Raw genomic sequence first — 21,146 nt, 5'->3', positions numbered from 1 at the left:
TAGATTTTCCAAATCAGGCCTCCGGACCCACCCACCCACCTCGGCGTGAGGTTCGAATCTTTTGTCCGTGGTCGCCTCGTGGCGACCTTGGTTATTTGAGACGCGCTCGCCGAAGTGGCCGACCACCGATGGAGGCGTCGCAGGGCAGCAATCACTAGCGCATTAGCGGCCACCGCCACACAGAGATGCCTCCGCGCCGACGATCTCCGGTAACCGCGGCCTTCATCGCCGGCGTCGTGGCCGCATTTATCGTCTACTTCATTCAGCACACCTTCTTCTCGCACCTCCACCTGCCCGCGCCGCCCGCGCCGCACGACGGCTCGGCCATGCACGCCGTGCTCGCGAAGCCGCCGCCTGCGAGAGCAGCGCCGAAACCGCCGCCGAAACCGCCGGCGCCGACCGCGCCGCGCGCCGCCGCGAACCCGCCGGACCGGCGGTCGTGCGTCGACTCGTCGTCGTGGTTTCACGACGACCCGAAGAAGGACTGCGCCTACCTCGCCGTCGCCGCGACGACGAAGAGCTGGAAGCACAAGTGCTCCTGGCGCGACGCCGGCGGCGTCAAGGGCTGGGCCGCGTGCCCCGGCGCGTGCCGCAAGGAGTGCCGGCGGACGTGCGCGCCGCGGCCCTCCGTCCGCTGCGCCGCGGCCCGCGCGCCGCCGCCGTCGGCGAGCGCGCCGCAGCACGCCCTCCTGGAGGGCCTCGCGGCGCGGCTCGGGGCGCCCAACGTGTCCATGCACCGGAGCCTCGCGGCCATCGCCGCGCGGCGCGGCAACGCGTCGCTCGACGCCGCCGCGCGGCAGCGGCAGCTCTGCGACCTCCTCGACGGGCCGACGCGGCGTCCCCCGGGGAGCTGCGGCCCGCGCTGGTTCTTCGTGCCGGACACGCGCAAGGACATGCCCTTCGTCCGGGAGGAGATGGCCGCGCTGGGCCTCTGCGCGTACTCGAAAAAAAAGGCGCCGCCCGACGGGAGCGTCGACGTCTTCTTCGGCCACGACTTCCCGCCCTGGAACCGCTCCTGGGCCCGCCCCCTGTCGCCGGCCTTCGCCGACGGCGGCGTCGTCGGCGGCGGCGTGCTCCCCGGCGCGTCGGACCTCGGCGCGAAGCAGGCGATGACGGAGCTCTACCGCCACTGCGTCGACGACGTCGAGTCGGGCCGGCGCCGCGCGGCGCTGTGCCCGCGCCTCGCGGGCCGGGGCCTGCTCGTGAGCTTCGACGTCAACGGCGAGGAGGTCGTCGACTGGCGCCACGACCGCTTCGACGCGCGGGAAAAGGCGCGGCTGCGGGCCCGCGACGTCCCGCGCCTCGCCAAGCTCCGCGGCGAGATCCAGAAATACCTCCACGAGCGCGAGGGCCTCGAGTCGTCCGCGTGGATCGTCAAGCCCCAGTCGCGCCTCGCCGCGGGCCTCCACCAGTCGCGGGGCATGCACCTCGCGCGCCTCGACCACGCCGCGGACCTCGCGAGCGACGGCGCGTTCCTCGCGTGGATCGCGAAGCACATGAAACGAGGCGAATGCGACGACGGGTCCGTTCTGGACGTCCCCCATCGCAAGTACTGCGCGCGGCGCAAGGTCGTCTTCCAGAACTTCGTCGAGGACGTGTCGGAGATCTTCGGGCGCAAGTACGACGTCCGCGTCTGGGCGCTGGTGACGTCCGTGGACCCGCTCCGCGTCCACGTGCTCCGCCACGGCCTCACGAAGATCGCGAGCACGACGCGGCGCTCGGTCGAGAACGGCACCTTTGGCGCCGTGAAACCGCTCGAGGACGACTGCGCCCACATCAAGCTGTTGATGAACCCGTCGTGCGGCGTCAAATCCGTCGCGCAGTTCACGGCGGGCATGGAGCCGGAGGGCTACCCGAAGTCGACGGCGTCGCGCGCCTTTACGGAGCGCGCGACGTTCGGCCCGCGGGCCTACCGGGGCGCCGCGTCGACGCGCGCGGGCAACGAGGCGCTCCTGGCGTCGACGACGTGGCCGCGCGTCGAGGGCTTGTTGACCAAGGTGCTGCTGCGGTCGCGGGACAAGCTCCGGGCCCGCGGCGCCGAGGCCGCGGACCTCGAGTCGCGGACCCGCGGCGGCGGCGCGCCGGTCGCGGCGCGGACGTCGCCCGCGGCCATGCTCTCGCCCGACTTCGTGCTCGACCGCAGGGGCGTGCCCCACCTCGAGGAGATCAACCACAAGGGCCTCATCATCGGCGAGAACGGCGACGACCAGTGTGGATTCCAACCACCAAACTTCAGAACTCTCTAGCTCGGTCAAATCGAGGTCGATTCGGCTGATTGTTGGACGAATCGATTGCTCTCGTCGAGTTCTCGAAGCAGAGCGAAAGAGTCTGGTCCAAACCGTTCGATTACGCGCAGATTTGGAATCCACACAGGCAACGACGGCGGCGCGGACATCATTTTCACGGACTACGGCGCGCTCCGCAGTTTGCTCCAGATCGCGGGCGTCGACGATTTCCCCGAGGCGCCCGCGTACGCGGACAAGCTCGACGCGGCGATCTGCGCCTTCTGCGGGTCGCGCGACGGGACGCCCAAGTGCGCGGCCGACGAGGTCGCGGCGATGGCGCGCGCGGTCCACGAGGAGGCGCACGCGGGGCCCGACTGGTACCGCCTCTACCCGCCCCTGACCTGCCACGCACGCGACGGCACCTGCGCGCCGCCGGCGCCGCCGCGGTCCGCGGGCGGCAGGCCCGCGTCGGACTGGCCCGACCAGTTCAAGCTCACGGAGGCGCACCTCGCCGCGTTCGTCGAGTCGCGGCTCGACAGGGTCGTCCGCGAGTTCCTCGAGGCGACGGACACGTCGCTGATCCACGGCCGCGTCGTCGTGCCGGGCCACGGCCGCTGGCCGCCGCGCTGAGTGCTAATGTTTTGTTACGCCGCGACGTGGGGGTCGGGCGCCGTGTCCTCGTCGGCGTAAAGACTTAGGCTATACTCGCGCGTCGAGGGCCGCGAGGGACTCTATAGCTCTCTCGTAACCCTTGGCAGCGGCGCGCTCGAACCAGTATCTGGCTTTGCCGAGGTCGACTTCCGTGCCTTGTCCGTTCCCGTAACAACAGCCAAGGTTGAACTCTCCAAAGGCATAGCCTTGATCCGCCGAGAGCGTGTAGTACCGGAACGCCTCTTCATGTTTCTGCTCAGCATCAAGTAAAAACCCTAACTTGTATTGCGCGGCCGCGTCGCCCCGATCTGCGGCCGCGCGATACAGCCGCTTCGCCTTCTTCTTGTCCAGCTTGACGGCACTTCCATCCTCGTACATCTCCCCAAGAAATACCATCGCTTGCACATCTCCGAGCTCCACGGCGCGCTTCCAAATCTTCGCGGCTTTCTTATCGGATTTCACGAGGCCGTACCAACCTTCGCGGTACGCATTTCCCAAATGCGCAATTGCTTCCGGCACCTCGTTCTCCACATGGCGGCGAATTTGCGTGAGTGCTTCCGCATTGGTCTTTGGGCACGGTACTCGACAGAGGGGACACGCGTCGGTGCCGATCTTGTCCTCGCACGATTCGCAGACCAACCGGCAGCAGCAGGGACGAAACGTGGTAGCTTCATTCACAACCCACTCCTCGAGACAGATCGGGCACCGCGACCCAAACCGCGCCGACCGCGGCACTGGTTCCGGGTTCGCCTCGCGCCGCGCGCGGGCCGCCTCGTGTTCGGCCGCGATGCGCGCGCGGACCTCGTCGGCGCCCGACCGCGGCGCGGGGCCGTAGACCACCTCGGGCGTGGGCATCGGGGCTTCCGCCCGCGCCGCCTCCGCCGCGCGCTCGTCGCGGATCTTCTTGCACGCCTTCCGGTGGCCTCGGTCGCGCCAGTCGATGCGTTGGCAATCGGTCGAGCAGTAGGCCGTCGTGCCGCATCCTTGGCACGCCTTGGCTTTGTCGGCGCCGCAGATCGTGCAGGTCTTGAGAGTGTCGAGTTTTTTGCCCCTCGCTCGGGCCATGCGATTCTCATACTCCAACTTCTTCTCCTGCCACGACATGTCTCGGCGCGTCCTATCGCCGCCAGCTCTCGACTCGGCTTTCGCGTGCTCGAAGGCAAAATCGCTCAAAATCCCCCTAAGGCCGCCCCTAGAGCATCGCGTTCGTATCGCTCTCCATGCCCCCCTCGGCGGCGGCGTCGGCCTTGCGCCAAGCGAGCTTGGCGTTCAGAAATGCCAGGCACCAGACCGCGAAGGTCGGCGCGGAGAGGAACGCGGCGACGATGACGCCAAGGCCAAGCACGACTCGCCCGAGCGCAAGCGCAGCATCTCGGGCTCGGGCGACGACGCGGCGTAAAGATTGTTAGACTATACTTGCGCGTCGAGGCGCGCGAGGGACTGTGTCGCTTTCTCGTGGCCCTTGGCAGCGGCGCGCTCGAACCAGTATCTTGCTTTGCCGAGGTCGACCTCCGTGCCTTTTCCGCGCTCATAACAGCAGCCAAGGTTGTTCTCCGCATTGGTATAGCCTTGATCCGCCGCGAGCGCGTAGTACCGGAACCCTTCTTCATGTTTCTCCTCAGAATGAAGGCGAATCCCTAAATTGAATTGCGCGACCGCGTGGCCCCGGTCTGCGGCTGCGCGATACAGCCGCTCCGCCTTCTTCTTGTCCAGCTTGACGCCACTTCCAGTTTCGTACGAGTACCCAAGTCTGACCATTGCCTCCACGTTCCCGAGCTCCACTGCGCGCTTCCAAATCTTCGCGGCTTTCTTATCGGATTTCACGAGACCGTACCGACCTTCGCAGTACGCGTCTCCCAAAAACCTAATCGCTTCCGGCACCTCGTTCTCCACATGGCGGCGAAGACGCGCGAGCAGCTCCGCATCGTCATTTGGGCATGGTATCCGACAGAGAGGGCACGCGCCGAAGCCGATCTTGCGCTCGCACGACTTGCAGACCTTTCGGCAGCAACAGATGCGAAGCATGCCCGGAGTATTCACGTTCCACTCCTCGAGACAGATCGGGCACCGCGACCCAAACCGCGCCGACGTCGGGTCCCGCTCCGGGTTCGCCTCGCGTCGCACGCGGGCCGCCTCGTGTTCCGCCGCGATGCGCGCGCGGACCTCGTCGGCGTGCGACCGCGGCGCGGGGCCGTAGAACACCTCGCGCGGTGGCGACGGCGGGGGCGGCGGCGCCTCGGCCCGCGCCGCCTCCGCGGCCTGGATCTTCTTGCAGACCTTGCGGTGGCCCCGGTCGCGCCAGTCGATGCGTTGGCAGTCCGTCGAACAGTAGGCCGTCGTGCCGCATCCTTGGCACGCCTTGGCCTTGTCGGCGCCGCAGATCGTGCAGGTCTTGAGAGTGTCGAGTTTTTTGCCCCTCGCTCGGGCCATGCGATTCTCATACTCCAACTTCTTCTCCCGCCACGACATGACTCGGCGCGCGTCCTTGACGGGGGGCGTCATGCTCGATGCGATCGCAAAGGCAAAATCGCTCAAAACCTGCGCCAGGGCTAAGCCCGCCCCTAGAGCATCGCGTTCGTGTCGCTCTCCATGCCCCCCTCGGCGGCGGTGTCGGCCTTGCGCCAAGCGGGCTTGGCGTTCAGAAATGCCAGGCACCAGACCGCGAAGGTCGGCGCGGAGAGGAACGCGGCGACGACGACGCCATCGCCCGCGCGCAAGCGCAGCATCCCAGGCTCGGGCGACGACGCGGCGTAAAGACTTAGGCTATACGCGCGCGTCGAGGGCCGCGAGGCTCTCTATAGCTCTCTCGTCGCCCTTGGCAGCGGCGCGCTCGAACCAGTATCTGGCTTTGCCGAGGTCGACTTCCGTGCCTTCTCCGTCCCTGTAACAACAGCCAAGGCAACTCTCTGTAATAGTATGGCCTTGATTCGCCGCGAGCGCGAAGTACCGGAACGCTTCTTCACATTTCCCCTCAGAATGAAGTAAATACGCCAGACTGCTTTGCGCGATCGCGCAGCCCCGGTCTGCGGCCGCGCGATACAGCCGCTCCGCCTTCTTCTTGTCCAGCTTGACGCCACTTCCATACTCGGTCATTTCCCCAAGTCGTGACATCGCGTCCACGTTCCCGAGCTCCACAGCGCGCCGGTAAATCTTTGCCGCTTTCTTATCGGATTTCACGAGGCCGAAGTGACCGCCCTGGCTGTACGCGGTTCCCAAAAACGTAATTGCTTCTGGCACCTCGTTCTCCACATGGCGGCGAAGACGCGCGAGCTGCTCCGCATCAGTTTCTGCGCGCGGCAGACGACAGAGGGGACACGCGTTGGTGCCGATCTTGTCCTCGCACGATTGGCAGACCATTCGGCAGCAGCAGATGCGGAACAGGTCCGGAGCATTCACGTCCCACTCCTCGAGGCAGATCGGGCACCGCGACCCGAGCCGTGCCGACAGCGGCTCCCGCTCCGGGTTCGCCTCGCGCCGCACGCGGGCCGCCTCGTGTTCCGCCGCGATGCGCGCGCGGACCTCGTCGGCGTGCGATCGCGGCGCGGGGCCGTAGAACACCTCGCGCGGTGGCGACGGCGGGGGCGTCGGCGCCTCGGCCCGCGCCGCCTCCGCGGCCTGGATCTTCTTGCAGACCTTCCGGTGGCCCCGGTCGCGCCAGTCGATGCGTTGGCAGTCCGTCGAACAGTAGGCCGTCGTGCCGCATCCTTGACAGGCCTTGGCTTTGTCGGCGCCGCAGATCGTGCAGGTCTTGAGAGTGTCGAGTTTTTTGCCCCTCGCTCGGGCCATGCGGTTCTCATACTCCAACTTCTTCTCCCGCCACGACATGTCTCGGCTTGGGCTCATACCTCGTCTCTCGACTCGCTCGCGACGCCGATCGGATCGGCAGGCAAAATCGCTCAAAACTGCCTCAAGGAGGTCGACCAACTTGACAAATACTTAATTTTTCGTCACACAACCACAGCCGCCACGCTTGCGTGCTAATTTTTGTGTTACAGCGCGACGTGGGGGTCGGGCGCCGTGTCCTCGTCGGACTCCGGCGCGGGCCCCCCGTCGTCCTCGGACTCGGTCTCGTCGCTGAGGCCCTCCTCCTGGATGAACATGTTGAGGATCTCCTCGGGCGGCTCCTCCACCACTCCTTCGCCGTCGTCGCTCTCGCGCTCGTCCGGCTCCGCGGCGGCCGCGCGGCGCTCGACGTCCGCGCGCGCGATGAGCACGGACCGGAACCAGTCGTCCGGCGGCGCGTCGTCGGGTCCCGCCGGTATTCGCGCGACGGCCGGCGGCGGCGGCAGGCCCAGGTTGTTGCCGAGCGCCTCGAGCTGCACGCGGCTCGCGGCCGTCGACTCCGCGAGGCCCCGGATGAGCCGGCTCTCGGCCGCGGGCACGCGCGCGTCGGACGCCTGCGCGGCGCGCGCGAGCCACTCGGCGTGGGAGTGGAGCGTCGCCGCCTCGCGGCGGAGCCGGTCGAGCGCCGCGTCGTCCGGCCCGTGGCGGCCGTCGAGCGGGTGGAGATCCACCGCGTTCTCGATCCGCGCGACGCCCCAGGGGTCGGTGACGTGCAGCGCCGCGGCGACGACGCCGACGAGGAGCTGGCGCGACGGCGCGAGCGGCGGCGCGGCGCCGGCCTCGGCCGCCGCGAGCTTGGCCGCGAGGTACCGCTCGACGGCGCCGACGTCCGGCGCGCCGTCGAGCGGCGCGGGCTCGAGCGCGAGCGTGACGAGCGCGAGCGCCGCGGCGCGCACGAGGGGCTCGACGGCGCAAAAGTCGTAGCGGCCGCCGCAGGCCTTGGACCAGGACTCGCGCAGGGACCGCACGAGCCAGCGGCAGGCCAGCGCCCGCCGCTCGGGCCGAGGAGCGCCGCGCGGCGCTCCTCCGGCGGTGGCCTCGAAGCACGCGCGCGCGCGCGCGTCGTCCTCCGGCGCTGCATCGCCCATGGTCGAGGGGAGCAGCCCACTATTTGGATGCGCCCATCGTCTCGCCGGCAAGGCCAGAGGTGAATATTCAAGAAAAAATTGTTGCATACGCAGTCTCACGATGGCCGACGCTTTTCCGCTGCCCGGCCTCGTCTCCGAGGCAGCCTCGGCGTCGTCGACGACGGCTCTGGCCGAGAGCGTGCTCGGCCGCGAGCCCGTGAGCGTCGCCCAGCGCAAGGAGCGCATCCGGCAGATGCAGGAGCAGCACGGCAGCCAGGACCGCCGGGCGGCCCAGCGGCGCCTCGCCAAGGCGGCGCAGGACACGCAGCAGCGCGCCGCCGAGGCGAGCTCCATCGCCCGGGCGGCGCCGGACGCGCGGAGCGCCGCCGAGGCGAGCCCCGACGCGGAGACGCGGTCCATGCGGAGGGCGCGCGAGGAGCTCGAGCGCCTCAAGGCGTCCGCGGGCGCCGCCGCCCCGGCGGACGACCCCTACCTGCCGAAGACGCCGCCGCGAAAAAAGGAGCGGCGGGAGCGGACGCCGACCGAGAAGACGAAGACGCCGCCGCGGCCCAAGGGCGACGGCGCCGCGGCCGACGCGCGGAAGCCGTCGAAGGCCTCGAAGAAGGCCGGCGACGCCCGAAAGGAGCCGCGCCCCGCCAAGCAGGCGCGCGAGAAGCTCGTCAAGGGCCTCGAGCTCGCGGAGAAGCCCGCGGCGCCGACGTTCCTCGGCGAGGCCGAGACGCTGCTCGCGCCGGGCCGCGAGAAGCGCGAGGTCGTCCCGAAGCGGCGCTGCGCCTACGGCGCCTGCTGCCGCACGGCGGCGCTCGTCTGCGTCGTCTTCCTCGCCGGCGTCTACTTCGACGAGCTCTCGAACTCGCGGAACTCGCCGCCGCGGACCGAGGGCCGCCGCGGCCGCGACGCGACGGCCGCGCCGACGGCGGCCCCCGCGGCGCCGACGAGCGCGAGCGCCGCGCTGACGCCGACGAGCGCGAGCGCCGCGCTGATACGCGGCTCCTCGACGGCGTCGACCGCGACGGCCGCCGCGCGGACGCTCGCGCCGTCGCCGGCGAAGCGGTGCGCGGCGACGGACTGGGTCGTGACCGAAGACGGCGTCCGCGAGGCCTGCAGCCGCCTCGGCGACCTCGACGCCTTCGTCGGCTGGACGCTGGACGAGGCGCGGGAGACGTGCTGCGCGGACGCGGACTGCGCGGGCTTCTCCTACGACAACGCGACGCGGAGCGCAGGGCAGGACAAGAGAGCGAAATTCCCAACTTCAAAGGCTCATATCTCGGCCGTTTTCCACTCGTTTTGGCTAATTCTTGGACGAGCGGTCATCTCTCGGAACGGTCTCGAAGCGTGGATGTTTTTTTGGGAACGCGCGCGCGCGGAACACTCACGTTGAAGCGAAATTGAATCACCCTTGTCCTGCCCAGGCGGAGCGGGTCCCTGCTCCGCGACGTCGGCTGCGGCGTCGACCGCCGGCCCGGCTGGACGGGCCACGCCAAGGTGTCCGCTTTATACGACGACGACGGCTTCGTCGCGAACGAAAATGTCGTGCCGTCGGCGGCGGCGACGACGTCCGCGTCGTCGGACTGCCTCGACGAGGGCTGGGTCGCGACGGCGGGCGGCTACCGGGAGGCGTGCGGCGGCGACGCGGGCAACCTCGGCGGCTTCTCGAGCTTGAGCCTGCGCGAGGCGAAGTTCGTCTGCTGCCACACGACGAGCTGCGCGGGCTTCTCCTTCGACAACGCGACGGGCAACGGCGTCCTGAAGCGCGACTCGTCCTGCGGCTTCGTATCGTCCGACGTCTACGACGGCTACTCGCTCCCGGCGAGCGGGACGCGGGGAGGGTCGCAGCAGCAGCGGGGGGGCGGCGGGTAATGACGCTACGGGTACCTTCTTATCGATTTTCGAGCTCGTCCTCCTCACGCCTTGAGGTCCGCCTTTGAGACGGGCTTCGACGTCTTGAGGTTCGTCTTGGACACGGGCTTGCTGTCGATGGCCTTGCAGACCAACGCGACGAGAATGCAGCTTTTGCGCACTGCAACATTCGGCGCCGAGAGCTTGGGCTGTCAGCGGCGCGTGCACAAAATGTACGGGTGGGGAGGCCGGTGTTGCACACAAAGTTGCGGAACGCAAATTCAACACTTAGCCAACGCGGCGTTTACGCAGCATTGCGGGCAGCTATCTTTAGAGCACCACCACGCACCCCCGCGAGGAGGAGTTCAGCGGCGGCGGTCGCGGGACCGGGAGCGGTCGCGGCGGCGGTCGTCGTCGCGGTGGCGGCCGCGGTCGCGGGACCGGGAGCGGTCGCGGCGGGGCGGGCCGGTGGAGACCTGGCGCACCGGCGCCGGCGGCGGGCGGTAGGCCGGCGCGTTGGACGACACGACGCGCGACGGCTGGAATTGCCCTCCCGGCCGCGACCCGTTGTTCGGCGCCGCGCCGCGCTTCCGCGTGGACCCGAGGCCGCCGCCGAGCTTGCGCGGCCGCCAGTTGCGCACGGTGCGCCCGCGCTCGACGTCGACGAGCACGCGGCGGCCGTCGATCTTGCGGCCGTCCGCGCGCTTGTAGGCGTCGCGCATGTCGGACTCGCGCTCGAACTCGACGAACGCGTAGCCCCGCGGCGTGCCCGCGTGCAGCGCGTCGTCGTCGCCCTCCATGGGCTCGTGGTCCGGGTCGCGCTCGTGGACGACGCGCAGGGCCTTGATGGCGCCGAACTGCTCGAACTCGCGCCGGAGCTTCTTCTCCGTCGTGTCGTAGGACAGCCGCGCGACGAACAAGGTCTTGTACGCGTCGCCCGTCGTGAGCGGCGCGACGGCGTCCGGCGGCTTCTGCGGGTCCCAGGCCGCGACGGCCGTCGCGAGCCGCGCGTCGTGCGCCTCGGCCTTCTCGGCCTTGACCTTGGCGCGGCGCTCGCGCGGCGTCTCGTTCTTCTCCGGCTCCGGCGGCGCGGTCGTCTCGAAGAGGTCGCGGTACGCGGCGACGCCCGTGTAGGGCGTCGGCCGCCGCTTGCTGATCTTCTCGCGGAAGAGCAGCGGCGGGCCGGGCTGGAACATGGCCTTCATGGCCGGCGGCAGGTGCGTGATCGGCGGGCCGCCCCCGAAGGCCATCTGGCCCTTCGGCGTCATCTTGCGGCCGGCCATGGCTGCGCGCGGGTTGCGGCGCGGCGCGGTGCGCGCGCGACGCGACGAGGTGCTCAAGCGCAGTGGCTCGCGAGCGGGCGGTCGGCGCGGATGATCGAGCGACCTCAAGCACGCATGTTTACCCGCTCTCCGAGCTCTGAAACGCAGCCCACTCGATCTGGGCGACGAGTTCAAACCTCGGGATGGGGCGCCAGTCGTCGCCCGCGCTCCTCCTCGTCGCTGGCTGGCTGCGCTCCGTCGCCGCGCACGGCGCCGTGACGCACCCCAAGCCGCGGCAGGCCATCGATGGATCGCTCGCGCCGTGGAACGGGAGCGTGCCCGACCCGGTCCCGTTCGACACGCCCAACTGGTGCGCACACGAGAGCGCGATCTCCACGGACTGGCGCAACCTCTCCGGCTCGAACGGCCAGGCCTGCTTCTGGTTCAGCAACGGGTGCGACATCGGCTGCGACAGGTGCGACAGCGACACGGGCCAGAAGATCCCGTGCTGCGACACGAAATTCCTGTACTAGTACACGCTTGCTTGGGGCTGTGGGCCAGTGTGGCAGCAGCTCGCCGGCTCGGGAGAGCATGGCGGCCTCCACAGCGCCCGCAGCCAGCGCGACCGCGTCGTCGACCGACGACGCGACAGCGCGGCACCTCTGGCACGTCGCGATCGCGACGCGGCCCGGCGACGACGGCGAGGACGAGCTCTACGCCGCGGAAGCAACCACCAAAGGCGCCGTCCTGCTCACGATTGCCAAGACCGACGCGACGATGCTGCCCATCCACCGCGGCGACACGGTGCAGGTGGGCGCGCACGAGCACTGCGTCCTCGGCGCCGCGGGCGCGCTGCTCGTCGCGGACCCGGCGCCCGCGGCGTTTACGGCGCGCGTCGTCGCCGCGCGCGACCGCGTCGACGTCGTCGCCGCCGGCGACCTGGCCGCCGGCGCGCCCCTGAAGGTCGACCCGCGCGCGACGGAGTGGCGGCTCTTCGCCGCCTGCGCGGAGCGCGAGCGCGCGCGCCTGCTCGCCGCGGGCGTCGCGGCGCACGTCGAGCGGGCCGTCGACAGCGCGCGGCGCTACGCGCCCGCCGTCGTCGGCGCCTGCGCGACGCACCCGGCCTACGGCGCCCCCACGGGCGACGGCGACCAGTCCGAGCTCGACCGCGACCGCTACGCGGCGCTCGAGGAGGTCTGGAACGCCGGCGGCGACTTCTTCGCGGCGCCGTCGCCGCTGTCGCCGTTCGTGCAGGCTTGCGCGATGGGCTTCGCGGAGGAGGTTCGCCGCGTCCTCGGAACCCTCGACGCCGACGACGCCGCGGCGCTCGCCGACGCGCGCTGCTCCTGCCTCCGCAAGGCGCCGGTCCACGCCGTCGTCGCGGGGCTCCGCCAGACCCGCGCGGACTGCGACTTCGAGGGCGCCGCGGCGGCGCTCGCGGACGCGGGCGCGCTCGTCGACGCGCGCGACCTCCTCGGCCGCACGCCCCTCTTCTGCCTCGTGGCGACGTCCTACGACCCGGGCTCGGACAAGAAGGCCAAGGCGTTGGCGCTGTTGGACGTTCTCATCGCGCGGGGCGCGGACCCGAACGCCGAGGACCGCGCGGGCATGGTGCCCCTCTTCGGCCCGGCGAAGGAGAACAAGGTCGACATTGTGACGGCGCTCCTGCAGCGCGGCGCCGACGCCCACCGGCCCTTCCGCTTCTTCCGACAGTCGACGATGGAGGCGTCGCTCAGCCAGGTCGCGTCGTGCCTGAAATTCGACGAGCGCGTCTGCGCGCTCTTGAAGGACGGCGTCCCCAAGCCGGACACGCGGCCGAAGTGCGGCGGCTGCGGCAAGCGCAGCACGACGCTGAAGAAGTGCACGCGGTGCCAGAAGGCGGCCTACTGCTCCGTCGACTGCCAGAAGGCGAGCTGGAAGACGCACAAGCGGTACTGCGTGCCGGCGGGGAAGAAGAAGGCGCCGCCCGCCGGGAGCGCGTCCGTCGCCGCCGCGCCGGCCGCGGCGCCGCGCGCGGCGCCCGCGACGGCGGCGCCCGCGGCCGAGTCGCCCGCGGCCGTCGCGGACGAGGCGGCGCGCCTCGCGAGGGAGCTCGACGCGGAGTCGGCGCCGTCGGACAAGGCGGGCTTCGAGACCTTCGCGGCGAAGACCGAGGCGTTCCTGGCGAAGTACGGGTAATCCAATTTTACGTGTCCGTGATCGACGACGGGCACGAGTCCCGGTCCGCGGGAACGGCCGCGGACAAGTTCCGCGCCTCGAGGAAGCAGGTCAGGAAGGGCGCGACGTAGAGCGACCCGGCCGTCGTCAGGTGGCCGTAGTCGACGACGCCGAGCACGTCCGTGCCCGGGATCTGGGCGCCGCAGACGTCGCCGGCGCAGAAGAGGTCGAAGGCGCGGAAGAACGCGACGTCGCCGAGGCCCGCCCACGCGGCTTCCGCCGCGGCCATGCCCGGCGGCGCCGCGTCGGCCTCGTCGACGTCGCAGTCGCGGCGCGTCGCCGCCGACGCGCAGTTGACGCCGAACATGCCGTAGAGCAGCGGCGCGTCGCCCAGGACGACGGCCGCCGCGCCGCGCGCGGACGCGAGCGCCGCGAGGTCCGCGACGAACGCGACGTCGACGTGGCCCGCGACGTCGTACTTCCAGTTCGCCGTCGTCGTCGCGACGACGTCGCCGGGCCGGAGCTCGGCGCGCAGGACGTCGAGGGACGCGGCGACCCACGCGTCGCAGTCGTCCAAAACCCACGCGGATCCGAGCGCCGCGGTCACGGCCGCGTTGAAGCCCGGGCTCGCGAAGGAGCAGCCGTAGCCCGCGAAGGCGTGGCGCGCGTCGCGCCCGCCCGCGGCGGCCGACGCGGCGAAGCCCGCCGCGTAGGACGCCGCGTGCGAGTCGCCCAAAAGGAACGACGCGGACGCGTTCGCGAGGCGGCACGGCGCGAGGCAGTTGGCCAGCTTCGTCGCCGTGAAGCGCGCCGAGTGGACGAAGCAGTTCGAAGTCCAGACGCCGAAGTCCCAGTCGTCGTCGAAGTCGTTGGCGTACCAGCCCTGGCACGAATCGACGGCGGTCGGCAGGCACGGCTCCGCCGCGGCGTCGCCGCTCGCTCGGTCCGGCGCGTAGAGCTGGGACGATTCGCCGCAGCCCAACGAACAGGCGCAGGGTGCGGCCCGCGCCGTCGTCCGGCCGCAGGTCGACACGGGGATCTTCGCGTCGCAGACGGCGTCGTCGCCGGCGAAGCGCGGCCACGCGTCTCGGTCCCACGCGCTCCCGAACGTCGGCGGGCCGAGGACCGCCGCGTCGTCGTCGCTCGACGAATTTCGGCCGGCCTCGGACGACGCGCGGAGGGCCCCGAGGAGCGCGGCGACGGCCGCGGCGCCGACGACGGCGGCGACGAGCGGCGCGCCTGCGGACGGAAGACGGCGCGTCGAGCGGCGAGCGCGCGGAACGACGGGTCGAACGGCGACGTCCCCGCGACGACTGTCGGAAGAAGACGCGGGGCGCGGGACGGGGCGTCGCGGGCTTCCAGTTCAGCGCCGCGCGCTCCAACGTCGCGTAGCTCGCGACGGCCAGGACCGCGGCCGCCGCGACCGCGGCCGCGCGCGGCCCGTCGCCCGTCGCGGCCGCGAGGTCCGCGAGGACGAGCAGCGGCCAGTGCCAGAGGTAGAAGCCGTAGCTCCAGCGGCCCACGGCCGCCAGGGGCTCCCGCGCGATGACGTTGTTCAGGCTCCAGGCCGCGGGCGTCCGGCCGCCGTCGCCCGCGGCGAGGAACGACAGCGCGCCCGCGACCTGTGTGGAAATCAAATCTTCAATACGACTTTAATGTGCGCGTAATTGAATGGATTGCGCCGGACTCTTTGGCCGAGCTTCGAGGACTCGATGAGAGCAATCGATTCGTCCAAAAATCAGCCGAATCGATTTCGATTTGATCGAGATAGAGAGTTCTGAAGTTTGGTGGGGACCCCCCAAACCAGTGGTTGATTTCCACACAGCCCGCGACCGCCGGCAGCGCCCAGGGCAGCGGGAAGAGGGCCTCGTCGGCGCAGGACAGGGCCACCCCGAGGCAGCACCAGGTGCAGGCGTCGAGCGCCGCGCCCGGCGGCGCCCCGCGGCCGGACCGGAGCCACTCGTAACACGCGGCGCCGGCGAGGATCTCCCAGATGCGCGCCGCCATCAGGTAAAAGGCCCAGTCGGGCTCGTCGAGCAGCGTCAGGCCCAGGCAGAGGGCGAAAGAGGCGAGCGACAACGCGAGGAAGAGGGCCAGGGGGCCCGCGCGGGCCCGGGATCCTTCGAGGACCGCCCCGCCGTACGCGAAGGCCACGACCCACGGGAAGAGGAAGTAGAAGCCCTCCTCGACGCCCAGGGACCACGTGTGCAAAAAGGGGTTCGCCCGCTTGTCGTGGACGAAGACGGCGCCGTCGTCGTCGGCGCTCCAGTCGCCGGAGAAGTAGCCCGCGCGGCCGTCGTCGTCCGCGCGTTCCGCGCGCCTCCGGTCGTCGTCGAAGACGACGCTCAGGTAGACGTTCGACGACCCGACGAGGGCGCAGAGCGCCGTCTCGTAGGCGATGCGCGCGTCCCGCGCCTCGGACTCGGCCGCGATCGCGTAGAGCGCGACGGCGGCGACCGCGACGACGACGCAGAGCGCGGGGCCGAGGCGCTTCGCGCGACGCGCGTAAAAGCCGACGACGTAGTCCTCGAGGTCCGCGGCCGCCGGCCGCCGCAGCATGGATCCGAGGACGACGTAGCCGGAGATGACGAAGAAGACGTCGACGCCGACGAAGCCGGCGCCGTAGTGCTCCTCGAAGGCGTGGAAGGCGACGACGGCGAGCACGCTGACGGCGCGCAGGCCGTCGATGTCGACGCGCCGCTCGAACGCGCGCGTTTCGTCCTGCGCTTTGTCATTGACGGACGCCCAGACGTCGTGCAAGTTTGTCTCGTCGTCGAGCGGGACGAGCTCTTGAGTGCGGCCCATCGAGGGCTGCCAAAAACTTTTGGTGCTGTGCACGTTGACGTTTATTTTAGCGCTTTTGAGGGGCAGCCTTCGGGAGCATGAAGCTCTTCGTGCGCCTCGCGGTCGCGGCGTCGGCCGTCGCGACCGCGGACGCCGTCTTCGCCATCGACGTCGACGGCGACGGCGACATCGACATCATCTCCGGCTCGAGCCTGAGCACCTCCGGCCTCTCCTGGTTCGAGAACGACGGCTCCGAGTCCTTCACGGAGCACTCCGTGGGCGGCGAGCTCGGCGACCGGCGCCTCGCCGAGGCGGAGCAGCGGGAGCGCCGGCGCCTCCGCGAGGCCCAGCGCGACCCGCGGCGCGACCCGCGCGCGCGCGTCGCGCCCCGCGCGGACTTCGCGCCGCGGCCGGCGCGCGCGCCGACGATCGAGCCCGTCTTCGAGGACCCCGTCTTCGACGAAGGCGCCATCAAGGCCGAGAACGCCGAGCTCAAGCGGCGCATCGCCCTCCTCGAGGAGAACGCGCGGCTGACCCAGCGGCTCCACGACGCGCGCGCGTGAGGCCGGGCTTCTTACGGCGCGCGGGGCGCGGGGCCGGCGGGCCGCGCGCTCACTTGTAGTTGCAGTCTTGGATGAAGCGGAGGAGGGGCTGGATGGTCTTGCGCTTGTCGTAGTCGTCGAGGAAGACCTCGAGGAACTTCGTCCGGAAGGTGCCGAGCGTGTCGCGGGCGCTGTGGGGCAGGTACTGGCCCTCGTAGGTCTGGAAGTCCTCGGTGTCGAGCAGGTCGCTCAAAGCCTGGGCCGCGACGAGCAGGTCGTCGACGTGGAGCAGGCCGTGGTGCTCGTCGAGGTACGCGACGAGGCGCTCGACGATGCGCTCGTCCTTGATGAGGATCATGAAGCGCAGCTCGCGGATGTCGTCGCAGCGGACGCAGAGGCAGCGCAGGTAGTAGAGCACGAGCACCTCCTGGCGGTCCTTGAGGTCGTCCGGGTCCGAGCCGAGCGCGCGCATGCGCTCCGCGCCGTCGGGCGAGCAGGCGTCGTGGAGCACGTCGCCGACGTGCTGGATGAGCATGGGCAGGTCCGTCGTCTGCACGGCCTCGACGTGGGACCAGGCGTTGCGCAGCATGACGCCCATGCCCTTCTCGAAGACGTCGAGCTTCGACTGCTGCCACGTCTCCGACGACCCGCCCGTCTTCGCCTCGCCGGCTTCCGGTAAATAGGCCGGCGGCGCCCCGTCCAGATGGGACGTCCGGCCCTTGCACTCGCGCAGGAACGCGCGGAATTCCACCAAATTCCGCAAACATAAATTCAGCTTGCCGTCCTCCATGACGTAGCGAAGCGCGACCTCCTCGCACTCCCAGAGCGTCGCGTTGGCGTGCTCCTTCGGGAGCCGCGCCTCCATGTCGGATATCGACGCGATGCGGCCCACGAGGTCCGCCATCTTGCACCAGGGCTCGGAAAGCACCGGGCAGCTCGCGATGAGGTGGATGTGCTTCTGGAGGTCCGCCGTCAATTTCTGGGACAGCTCCTCGATGTCCTGCAGGTCGCCGCCCTTGCGCTCGTAGCCGGAGCTCCGGCCCCGGCTCTTCATCGTCGGTGGTTGCGCGCGCAACGCACTCGAAGCGCCCGGACGGGCCGCCGCTGCTCGCGGTTGGGCAGCCGTCGCGACGCGACAGCAAGCAAGCTTATCAGGGTAATGATGCCGGAAAGGCTAGATGCCTCTCTCCGCGAAGTTTTGCGGCGAGCAAGAGCGGCGAGAATCATTCGGATCGACTTCCAAACCATCGACCGTCGAGGCCACGACCGATCATGACTCGGCATCGCCTTCTTGCTCGTGGGCGTCGGACAGCGGGCCGTGTGCGGCCAGTGGGTGACGGGCGGTTATGCCGCCTCCCAGGTCAACGCCTACATCAGCGGGAGCGGCACGACCATGTTCAACGGCGTGAGCTCGAGCGCGCCGTCGTACTCGGCGCCCGCGCCCGCGCCCGCGCCCGCGACGTGCGACGCCCGCGGCGTTTCGCGGTGCGAGGACGTGTCGCTCTACGACTCGGACGGCCAGTACTGCGAGTTAGAAGGATCGCGGTGCGTCGACCTGGCCGTCGAAACGTGCGCGTCGGGCGCCGTCGAGGTGCGGGGGACGAGCATCTCCGTCGATGCGGCGCTCCCCGGCATCTCCGACGACCTCTTCGACGGCTTCTACGTCGAGCGGTCGACGCGCCTCGGCGACCACGCCATCTACGCGTCGACGGCCTCGTCCCCGAGCCTCATCCTCTACCACTGCGACGACGCGAGCAAGTTCGGCGCCGAGGGCGCGTGGCTCGGGCACGCGTTCTTCGGCGACGTGACCGACGACGCCGCGCTCGCCGCGGAGATCGCGGCCTGCCCCCATCTCGTCCAGTGGCAGAGCGGCGCGCGGCTCGCGGGGGCGAGCCGGGCCCAGAACGCCGTCGCGACGTCGACGACCGCGGACGTGACGACGCGGACCTCGACCGTGGTTGTCACGTGCTTCGCGCCGGGCCCCTGCGGGGCCGGGACCGCGGTGCTCTCCGGCGCCCGCGTCGCGACGGCGGACGCGGACTACGGCCTCTGGGACGGCGCCTACGAAACGTTCGACGGCGTCGCGGCGGTGAACTTCCGGCCCGTACTCCGGCGCGAGGGCGCGATCTACGCGTGGTACGCCTACTACTGCGCGCGGGCCGCGACGTGGCTCGTGACGACGCTCGAGGGCCTCGACGCCGCGCGGGGCGGGTCGTGCGACGGCTACGTCTCGTTCGGCGAGACCACCGTCGCCGTCGCGGCCGACGGCGCCTTCGTGACCGCGCCCGAAGCGAGCCTCGCGTGCGCGACGGCCGAGGGCTGCGCCGGCGGCGTCGACCTTTCGGGCACGGCGCTCGCCTGGGGCGGCAGCGAGGGCTCCCTCCTCCCGTCCGACTACCTCGACGGCGCCTACGTCGACGGCGGCGCCTCCTCGGGAGGACTCCCCGTCTACGAGTCGAGCGCCGTCGAGGGGCTGTCCATCCTCTTCTGCGGCGCCAAGTGGCACGTCGCCTTCGCCGCCTCGGGCTGCGACGACGGAATCGTCTTGGGCTTCGTCGCGAGCCCCGCGCTCTCAAAAGGGAGCATCTTCGCGAACCGCGACGTCGACACCTGCGCCGACGGGGTCTACCCCTGCGTCTACGACGCGGTCGTCGGCGCGAGCGCGACCTGCCACCAGGTTGCGGAAGAAGAAGAAGAAGAAGACGCGCCCGCCGAAGAAGACGCGCCCGGCGAAGAAGAAGATCAGCCCGAAGAAGAAGAGGAGATCATCGAGGAGGCCGACGCGGCCGCGCGGGCCGGCTCCGGCGTCGCCGCCGCCGCCGTCGCGGTCCTCTCCTGGGCGGTGCTCTAGGACCCTTCCTAAGCATCCTCCACTTTGCTCTCGTAGAACGCCGCGCGCGAGGCGCGGGCCGTCCGGCGACCGCGCCAGGCGAAATGCCGCCACCCCCGCTCTAGAGCGACTTGTTAGGGCCGTTGCGCGGCGATGATGGCGGCCTGGGACTGCTTGGGCATGTCGGGCGTCGCCTGGCAGTAGGCCTTGAAGACGGAGATCGTCGTCTCGGGCCGGTCGTTCGCGTCGCAGGGGACCATGCCGAACTTCTTGATCGTGCCCATGCCCGCGGCGATGCGGCCGAAGACCGCGTGCTTGCCGTCGAGCCAGGGCGTCGGCGCGAGCGTCACGAAGAACTGCGAGCCGTTCGTGTTCGGGCCGGAGTTCGCCATGCTCAGCACGCCCGCGCCGACGTGCTTGAGCTCGCGCGTGATCTCGTCGCGGAACTTGCCGCCGTAGATGGACGCGCCGCCGCGGCCCGTGCCCGTGGGGTCGCCGCCCTGGACCATGAAGCCGCGGATCACCCGGTGGAAGATCGTCCGGTCGTAGTAGCCCGTGCGCGCGAGCTCCCGGAAGTTCTTGCACGTCGCCGGCGCGTGCTGGAAGTAGAGCTCGACGACGAAGTCGCCGACGCTCGTCTCGAAGACGACGTAGGGCAGGTTCTGGTCGCCGAGCGCCAGCGCGCCGCCGCCGCCGTCGGACCGCTGCGCGATCATCGCCATGGCTGTCGAGCGTTTCGGGCCGGCGCGGCGGTGCGAGCGCTGGCGGCGGCGACGCGGTGTGTGTTCGGCAACGCGGCGGCGCGGTGTGTGCACACGGCGACGGCGCGCGAGGCCTCGGGCTCGCTCTACTCGCTGCTCGAGTCGATGGTGAACTCTCGATGCCCTCCGATCGCTCGTCCGCAGCGGTGCGTGCGCGTGCTCAACTCCGACATAATTCCCTCAAGTTACCGCACTTTACCCTCGCAGCACAACGTCCATGGCGTCGGCGACGTATGTCGCGACGGCCGCCGTCGCCGCGTCGTCCTGGTCCTGGGCCACGGCCGCGGCCGCGGCCGCGGCCGCGCGCGCGACGCGGCAGAGGACGACGTCCCGGGGCGCGCGGCGCCGCGAGACGGCCGCGAGGAGCTCCCAGGCCTTGCGCTTGCGGTTCGGGCGGCGGCGGTTCGCGGCGACGAGGAGGAGGCGGCAGTAGACCTCGTCGGTGAGCGCCGCGGAGGCCCGCGTGGCCCGCAGGAGCACGGCGACGACGTCGCGGCGGCGCGCGGCGCCGTCGACGTAGTCGTCGACGGCCGCCGCCGCGGCGGCGGCGCGGTCCGCGTCCCCGGCCGCGAGGGGCAGGAGCGGCGCGCCGTCGAGGGCCGCGGCGCCGCGGCCCCGGGGCGACCGGCGGCCCGACGACGGCGGCGACGACGGCGCCGAGTCCGACGACGAGTCCGACGAGTCCGAGCCGCCCTCCGACGAGCCGCCCCGCGCCGGCGGCCGGCGCTTGACGAGGTCGCCCGGCGACACGACGACCTGGCGCGGCGGCCGCGGCGCGGGCGGCTCGGGCTTGCGCGCCGCGCTGCGCGGGTCGAGCGCCGCGAGCCACGCCTTCCGGTCGGCCTTCGTCGTCGCGTAGAGCGTCATGGACAGGTCCGGCGACGTCACGCGCAGCCCGAAGCCCAGGGGCGCCTCGTCGACGCGCCGCGCGGACCGGTCGGAGCCCACGCGGATCGCGCCGAGCCACTCGGCCTCGTCGGGCTCGCGCCAGCGCAGCACGGCGCCGTCGAACTCGTGCCAGCGGAGGCGCCAGGTCTCGTCGCCGTTCGCCGCCCGGGGGCCCCCGCGGAGCGCGTAGAGCAGGCCCGCGGCGCCGCCCTCGGCCGCCGGCTCCGCCGCGGGCGACCCGGCCGCGGCCGCGGGCGCGGGCCGCGGCGGCTCGGG

At 70.9% G+C, this 21,146-nt stretch overlaps 4 protein-coding genes across 4 annotated transcripts; 1 reads left to right on the top strand and 3 right to left on the bottom strand.

The window, feature by feature from the left end:
* Positions 1-185: 185 nt before the first annotated feature.
* AURANDRAFT_70929 (hypothetical protein) lies at positions 186-2,855 on the top strand (the record flags this gene model as incomplete). Its single annotated transcript, XM_009035657.1, has 2 exons — positions 186-2,211; positions 2,374-2,855. The coding sequence occupies 2 exons, from the start codon at positions 186-188 to the stop codon at positions 2,853-2,855; spliced, it is 2,508 nt and encodes an 835-aa protein (XP_009033905.1).
* A 51-nt stretch (positions 2,856-2,906) lies between these two features.
* On the bottom strand, positions 2,907-6,233 carry AURANDRAFT_52540 (hypothetical protein; the record flags this gene model as incomplete). Its single annotated transcript, XM_009035532.1, has 3 exons — positions 2,907-3,227; positions 4,386-4,740; positions 5,866-6,233. 3 exons carry the CDS (start codon positions 6,231-6,233, stop codon positions 2,925-2,927), a joined length of 1,026 nt encoding a protein of 341 aa, XP_009033780.1.
* Positions 6,234-10,218: 3,985 nt separating this feature from the next.
* On the bottom strand, positions 10,219-10,863 carry AURANDRAFT_14747 (hypothetical protein; the record flags this gene model as incomplete). Its single annotated transcript, XM_009035531.1, has 1 exon — positions 10,219-10,863. A coding segment is annotated over one exon (645 nt), but the record flags the coding sequence as incomplete, so codon positions are not given.
* An 8,492-nt stretch (positions 10,864-19,355) lies between these two features.
* AURANDRAFT_20867 (hypothetical protein) lies at positions 19,356-19,937 on the bottom strand (the record flags this gene model as incomplete). The annotated part of the gene is made up of 1 exon (XM_009035530.1): positions 19,356-19,937. The coding sequence occupies one exon, from the start codon at positions 19,935-19,937 to the stop codon at positions 19,356-19,358; it is 582 nt and encodes a 193-aa protein (XP_009033778.1).
* Between the last annotated feature and the right edge of the window lie 1,209 nt (positions 19,938-21,146).

The sequence above is a fragment of the Aureococcus anophagefferens genome (assembly GCF_000186865.1).
Source record: "Aureococcus anophagefferens unplaced genomic scaffold AURANscaffold_3, whole genome shotgun sequence".
NCBI classification, from domain to species: domain Eukaryota; class Pelagophyceae; order Pelagomonadales; family Pelagomonadaceae; genus Aureococcus; species Aureococcus anophagefferens.
Note: the sequence above shows the minus strand (reverse complement) of the source record. Positions and strands in the feature narration are given on the sequence as shown.